The 7,500-nt window shown below is 47.9% G+C and overlaps 1 protein-coding gene across 17 annotated transcripts in view; it reads right to left on the bottom strand.

Moving 5' to 3' along the window:
* The window catches only part of eml1 (EMAP like 1), a 63,887-nt gene that overhangs the window by 38,375 nt on the left and 18,012 nt on the right, over window positions 1–7,500 (bottom strand). Inside the window, exon 1 of one of the 17 annotated variants that reach the window (XM_048270841.1) lies at window positions 951–1,099. The exons of the other annotated variants lie outside the window; for them this stretch is intronic. Coding sequence (XP_048126798.1) covers window positions 951–996 — 46 coding nt within the window. The 5' untranslated portion in view covers window positions 997–1,099. Of the gene's footprint in view, window positions 1–950; window positions 1,100–7,500 lie in introns of those variants that run through there. 17 annotated transcript variants of the gene reach the window in all.

Consider the following 7,500-nt stretch of genomic DNA (forward strand, 5'->3'; position numbering starts at 1 on the left):
CCAATCTCTCTTGTTCCTCTCCTTGGCTGCTCTCTCTCTCCATCCCCCTCTCTCTCTCTCTCTCTCTCCCTCTCTCTCTCCCTCTCTCCCGGGAGCACGTGTGCAGGAGGCTGAGGCGTGTCAGTGCCAGCAGCCCCGCTGAGAGATGCTGAGAAACAAACAGCCCAGGCAGGAGGGCCACTCAGCTCACACACCACACATCACTGTACAGAGACAGCAGCAGCACAGAACAACAGGAACCGACAGAGAGAGAGGCTATCCAATGGTTAAAAAAGACAACACCACCTGTGCATATTCTGATGTCTTCATGTCAAACATTTCTTTGGCAATACAAATGTCTAACTATTTGTTATGAACCTTTGAACTGAATTATGAGAGAGAGGGGGATTTGAAGAGAGAAAGAGACATACACACACAAAGAGGAGGGAGTGAACTAGTAGTTCAGAGAAGTTATAGTCTCCGAATATGAAGAAAGACATAAAACATGAGTGCCAGTGAATTGGAGAGAATAGACAGAGCAGAGACAAAGTCATGTCCATTTAAAGAGGCCACTATGTTCACTGAGACAGAGAGAGAGTAAGAGAAGTGACAGTGAGCTAGAGGGACATATTAGAGACAGGTTTTTTAAGCACAGCCATTACATGGAAAGCGAGAGAAAGACAAAGGGATTAAAGTCATCGACTGAAAAGTCGCCAATGAGGTAGACATGGAGAAAGAGAAGAGTAGAGACGTGCTCAATCAGAGCAATAACATATGGAGCACGAGAGAAAGAGAGAGAGAGATAGAGAGAGAGGCGAGAGAGGATAAAGAAAAAGACTGGGGGAGATAAAATAGAGAAAAAAAGGAAGAGAAATGTTTAAAGAGGGTGACATGCAACGAGAGATAAAGCAGAGAATAAAGAGAGTGAGCAACGGAGAGATAAAGCAGAAAAAAGGACGAAAGGCACAAACCTGCCACTCGAAGGAGCCTTGGCAACCGCCATTTCTGCTGACTCATGCTGACTGGCTCCTCTGGGCAGCCTAGAGACGCGCACACACACACACACACCCACCCAGAGCCCCGTGCCAACCTCGACCCAGCCGATCGGCAGCAGGGACGGGGACGAGAGGACGAGAGGACGAGAGGAGGGCAGATCTGAGCAGGGGACCCGAGGCTCCCTAAAGATAGCCACAGAGCTGTGACTTTGCCTCTTTTTTAAAAAAAAGAAAACTGGGCCATGGCTGGGACATAGCACATGGGTACTCCTCGTTTAATACAATGCTCTTTTCACTTTCTCTGCCCCCCCCCTTCTTTCCCCTCTCTCTATCCCACCAAACAGGGCTTTGTGCACAAACAACACATCGCACGGTAGAGTGTGTATGCCTGTGTGTCTCTGTGTGTGTCTGTGTGTGTGTGTCTGCGTGTCAGTGTGTTCGGAGTGGAGGGTGTTTTTAGACAAACAGCGTGTTGTTCTTAGGATGGGATTCGCCTGGTGTGAACACTAAAGGGAAGAACAACACTGGCCAAACAGGCCGAAACCGCTCGCTGTGTGAGGACACAACATATGTCAAGGCCTGGGATGAGGCTTGACCCACAACACTGTTGACACAACAGCACGGCTTGAGGAAACATCTTAGAGTGTTTTGATCTTAAACTAAACCAATTTGCCCGCCCGTCAAGATAGTGACGATCGTAGAACAAAGCCGCATTCAACTCCTAAAGTTCACCTGTCACTGTTGATAACAGTTTATATGCCTCATAATTCAGAACACCCCTGTTGCTGTAAACTGAAGTTTCACTTTCTTTTTTATGATGTGTTATTTCCTACAATGAATAAATGAGCTTCATTTCCAAAGAGCAGTAAGTCAAGCCAAAGTAACTATATTGTTCTAAATGTATAGCACAGTTGCTCTGCGATCTGCATTCGGTGGGCAAAGGTGCCATTTCCTGTGAGTGATTCAAATGTTTAGGCAAAATGTAATAATGCCATTTTCCTGACACCTCCATAATGAGCCCATTGTCTTCTGAGCCACAATCCAGGGAGACACAGGAAAAGACAGAAGAGAGGGAGAAATAGAGAGGAGGTGGGGTGAGAGAGAGGGGAGATGGAGAGAGAATTAGAGCACTACTGTAGCTGAAAGATGGGAATGTTTCTCACATCATAAATAGCACACAGCAGCCTCCTAACCCGCACCTAAGGGAGCTTGCACACTGCTCCAACAAGAGAGCACAATCTCAGCATCATCCATCACCATGGTAACATTTGTTCCCTGGTCTCTAAAACTCTGGGACGGAGCTCTGGTGATGTTGTTGCCCCTTCAGTGCCTCATACGAGCCTCGAACAAACCCGGGAGGATTCCTGTGTGCCAAGGCTCACGAGGGATTACAGATTCAGCTCTCATTCCGGAATTTTCTCTTGACCTTCTCTACACCACATCACAAAGAAAAACACTCAGATCCTCCACATGGATCACTTCTGCCTGGCAGGACATCCAGCTACGTATTTTGGGTGTTTTGGAACGCTGCAATTACCAGCTCTCTGTTAGCTCTCTAAAGATGATCCTGGCTCATGGCTAGCACTCTCGTCATCACTCTCACAGGGCCGGGAGACAGTGATGGACAGGCAGACCTGTTTTCCCACTTAAATTGAAATTTACCTTCCCTGATAGATGTCAGTTAGATGGATGGCTACTAGATGAGCTTTCCTGTGAGCCATCTGTGTATCCATACAACCCAATGACACACTAACATTACACTCACATACAAAAACCTAGTGTGCCTTAGCTATGCATGAGGTCAGACATTTGTTCACTGTCAGAACTATTTGGTTGGAATGGTTCAAGAGTTCAAACTTGGAAATGCTAAAATATTTAAATGTAAAGTAGTTTTAAACAATGCATACCTTTAGAGAGAAGGAAAATAATGTTAATGTCTTAATTTGCAATGTTAACTGTCCACATCTCCCAACCTATCCAGTGCGATTAAGATGCCCTGCAGCCACCTGTCATCATAGTATAATTATGCAAATGGAACGCAGGGGTGGGGAGAGGGGCACTGGCAGTGTAGATCATTGGATGCATATATCTAATACCACCCATGGACACAGGCAAGCATTATATCTAAAATGTCCTGAATGAGCCCACACTGTGCTGGACTCCAGCACACTTCAGCGCCTGTCTGTTCCCACCATGTCTCCAACTCTTACATAAGCACAACTCGCCCTGAGCCCCAGTAACAGTGTCCAGCCAGTCAGCTTTAAGTGTGTCTCTCTATCTGTGTGTGTGTGTGTGGGTGTGTGTGTGTGTGTTCCTGTCATGTCATATTCTGTGGAGAGTCTGTGTGTGTGTGTGTGAGTATGTCTAAGTGTGAACGTTCTTGTCATATCTTATGAATTTGTACACTGATAGGTCTGTCTGGGCTGTCGACTATGTGTGTGTGTGTGTGTGTGTGTGTGTGTGTGTGTTATGTCTTGTGTCGGGTCGCGTAAGTGTGTGTGTGTTCGCTTGTTAGCCCGCTCATGTAAACTGTTGATGTCCTCAGACCCCTCACCAGCGCAAGGAGTACAAGTACAAAACGAGCTTGGCGCCCTTATCAGCTCCGACAAGGCTCAGAACAGAAAAAGAAAGTGGCTGATAAAGAGACGCACTGGAGGTCATCTCTACAGTGCCACATAACAGACAAAAAAACGGCCCTCGTCGATATCTCTCCCCCGACAGGAGAAAAATAACTTTCAGCCTTCTCACAGACATGAGCGGTCGCTCAGCAACCAGACAGGAACAACAACAAGACAGGCTGGACGATTCATAGAGCCAAAAGGAAATCAATGGCCACTACTTGGAATGAATCAGCATGACACTATTGGTTATTTTGTCACCTTTATCAATATTTATTACAGCTTGTTCCATTTCTGATACACGTGAGTACTCTGAATGGAGAGAGGAGGCACATAGACAGAAAGAGAAAAGTAGGGGATGGAGGGAGGAAGTCTGAGAGAGAGAGAGAGAGAGAGAGAGAGAGAGAAAAGATGTGTGTGGATGAAGGGGGAGGTTTGTGTGGCGCACTTGCATTGCGGGTAGGAGAAATAACAAGCACATGAGATTTTGGATGGGGACAGAGAGAAAGACAGAGAGAAAGACAGAGAGAGAGAGAGAGAGATGCTAAAGGGAAAATGAGAACAGACAGATGCAAAGACTCAGGGCAAGATGGAGGACGAGTGGAGAGAGGGACAGACAGAAAGAGGGAGAGAGAAAGAGAGAGAGATGGAAAAAGAAAAAAATAAGGTCTCCTCTAAATGTCCAGGTTTTTTTAAAGCTTCCTGCTGGCTAGGACACTTTGGCTAAACATGCTGTTACCAAGGCCAGAGAACTGGACTGAATTCATGATGCATCTTACACTAGGACTACGTCAAGAGAGTTTGGTCGCATGTGTGTGTGTGTGTGTGTATGTGTGTGTGTGTGTGTGTGTGTGTGTGTGTGTGTGTCTGACACAAGGATTCCTCTAGCAATGAGCAGGCATGAAAGCTCCCCAACCCCCAAACACACACACACACACACAAACACAAACCCGCCCACACACCCCCGCCCCATCTTGTTTGTGTGTTTAGGTTCGGGTAATGTGAGCAGGTCTTTAATCCTAATCCTCCTTTGCATGTGTGTCCTCTAATGGCTTTGAGTGTGCGTGTGTTTGTGTGTGTGTATGAGTGTGTGTGTGTGTGTGTGTGTGTGTGTGTGTGTGTGTGTGTGTGTGTGTGTGTGTGTGTGTGTGTGTGTGTGTGTGTGTGTGTGTGTAGCTGTGCCACCCTCTGTAGTCATATGCCAGGAGCGGTCCTCGGGCAACGCTGGCGCAAGCACAAAGACGTGGCCTGAAGGAAGTGGCGTACTGCGCCACTGCAGCCTGGCGGTGACTGTTGCCAGTGGACCAGCGGTGCCCGAGCCATGCCAGACCCCTGCCACTGTGCGTTGTTTACTGACTGATGTCTGGGTTGGGGGGCACAAGCATCGGACAAGCGCAACGGGACGGAGAGGGCTGGACATCAACGTTAGCTCTGTCCAGATACAGGAATGTCTGCTGGCACTGTCGACTCTCCATCCTCACCGAAACCCATGTTCTGAAATGTGTGTGTGTGTGTGTGTGTGTGTGTGTGTGTGTGTGTGTGTGTGTGTGTGTGTGTGCGTGTGTGTGAGAGAGGAGTGTTGAGGGAGACTGGCTAATTAAGGGCTTTCCTCCATTAGGCTGCACAGCATTAGATACGAGCGAGCGCGTCACAGCGTATCAGGGCAGTGGAGGGAGGCGCGCACATCTGTTGGGCTGCACTTCAGCTGAACTCCCTCTTGCAGGTCTCGCTTGTGAAAAGGTGCAATTCCTTCAGGAAGCGACAACACAATAAGCAGAGCGTGCATCCCCTGTGCACTATGCATGCATCCACCCACTGGATGACATGTAAGACTATGATGTCAGAAACTTAGCGTTGCTGAAAGGTCATGACATATGAAACAATCAAACAGCTCCTCACGCTAGTGATACATCACAGAATGTCTCCTAAACACCTCCTTCTACGCAATGTGACATCATATTTGGTGTCCGTAGTCTCTTTAGGACACATAAAACAACCTTTCAGCATCTCCTGCTTAAAATAAATCATGGAATGTTTCTTAAACAAATCACCGGGACTAACACACGGCGCTAGTAAGCCGGTGGTGCTCATGCTATGAAGTCATCGCTGATGGCCGGGCCGGCACTCCACGGGACTGGCTTTAATTAAAGAGCATTACCCAATGTTCCCGGGGCCCCTGCCGTGGGCTTGGCGAAGCCCCGCTTTTCCAGATTGCTGACCCAGTCTCCCGCCATTAGTGCGGCTGGCTGGATCAGAGACCCGTGAAGCGTTTAAGGACAAATGACTTCACCCCCGTCATGGTGCGCAGAAGGGCCTGTCAGCTGGCTGGCTCGGCAGACCACTGGATGACCTCACCCAGGACCCTCCTACCCGCCCACTGCACAGACACACACACACACACACACAGACACACACACACACACACACGCAGAGCTCTCACTTCTGCCTGTGTGTCTCGGTGCTGGAAGATAATGGGCCACTCCTTCCAAGCATCTGTCCATTTTTTAAAGTGGAAACATGAAGAGGTGGAGGGAGAGACAAAGCAAGAGAGAGAGAGAGAGGGAGAGAGAGAAGGAGGGAGAAAGAGAGGCAAAGGAGAAAAAATGGAGAGGCGGAATGGGCACTGACACACTACAGAGTGGGAGAGTGATATTCAGATAAAAAATGAGACTGGCAGAAGGAGAGAGGGAGAGGCAGTGGATGGAGAAAGAGAGTGAGAGATAGAGAAAGGGAAAGAAGGAGAAAGGGATAGGGAGGGAAAAGAGAGAGAGAGAGAGAGACAAGGGAGAGAGGGAGTGGTCCTGTCACTGTATAGACAGGCAGTGTGATGTGGCGAAAGCCCCTGAGATGCAGAGAGAGCCAGAGGCACCGACACGTCTAGTAAAGTGATGGCAGCCTAAGACAGAGAATCTCCACAGCATCTCTCCTCATTCCCTCCCTCATAAAAACATGACAGTCTTGAGTAACAGCAGACAGACCGTATCACCCGGCTTTCCAAACCCCCACTGTCTATCTCTCTTTACATCGCCCATCGCTCAATTCTCTCTCTCCTACTAACTCTGTCTTTCTCTCCATTCCATCTCTCCCCCACCTTTCCATCATGCACACTCATGCACACACCACACATACACGTGTGCGCATTCACACACACACACACACACACACACACACACACTGGAGAGCAGGTTTCATGGAACCGGCTAGTCCTGCAGCCAGCTGGAGGTCTTGATCTTCATGAGCTCGCCTGAGGAGTTTATCAGCATCCTCATCGCAGCAGGCGCTAAAGTTTAACGGGCTGACTGCGCGCTTTAAAGACCCCACTTTTAAACCATTACCCTGTGACTAAATGGGAAATATTTTAATACGGCTCTCCACCGAGGGTTAGAAATGAAGAATTCAAATTTAATAGAATCATTTAATACTCAGTCAGGACAAAGGAAAATAAATCAAGGAGGAGACATGGAGTGCAAGACATTTTATAATGTCAAAGTAAATGTGTCCCTTACCATGATTACGAATGCAATGCATGTTAGGACCTGATAACATAACTTGTTCCAAAACGATTAGTTCGGCCAGCTGTCTACCTGTTTTTCAGGTAATTCTGGTGACAAGCCCGGAATGTCAAAGTCTAAATGGAGGGCTTGCTGGAAAAATGTCATTCCAAAAGGTCAGCATCAAGATGACCCAATGAAAAGAGCAAATGGATTGACCTCCTGTCTGTCTGTTTAACCCAGTGGTGCGCCCAGGGCCATTCACTAAAGGAGAGAGGGAACAGAGAGATAAGAGAGAGAGATAGAAGAGGAGAGAAAGAAAGAAGTGAGGTCTATACTGAACACCATGTGAGAGCGAGGAGAGAGTGAGGGAGACAGGAAGAGAGGGAGAGAGGTAGAGAGAGAAAGAAAAAAAAG

The sequence above is a fragment of the Alosa alosa genome, chromosome 19 (genome assembly GCF_017589495.1).
Source record: "Alosa alosa isolate M-15738 ecotype Scorff River chromosome 19, AALO_Geno_1.1, whole genome shotgun sequence".
NCBI lineage: Eukaryota > Metazoa > Chordata > Actinopteri > Clupeiformes > Clupeidae > Alosa > Alosa alosa.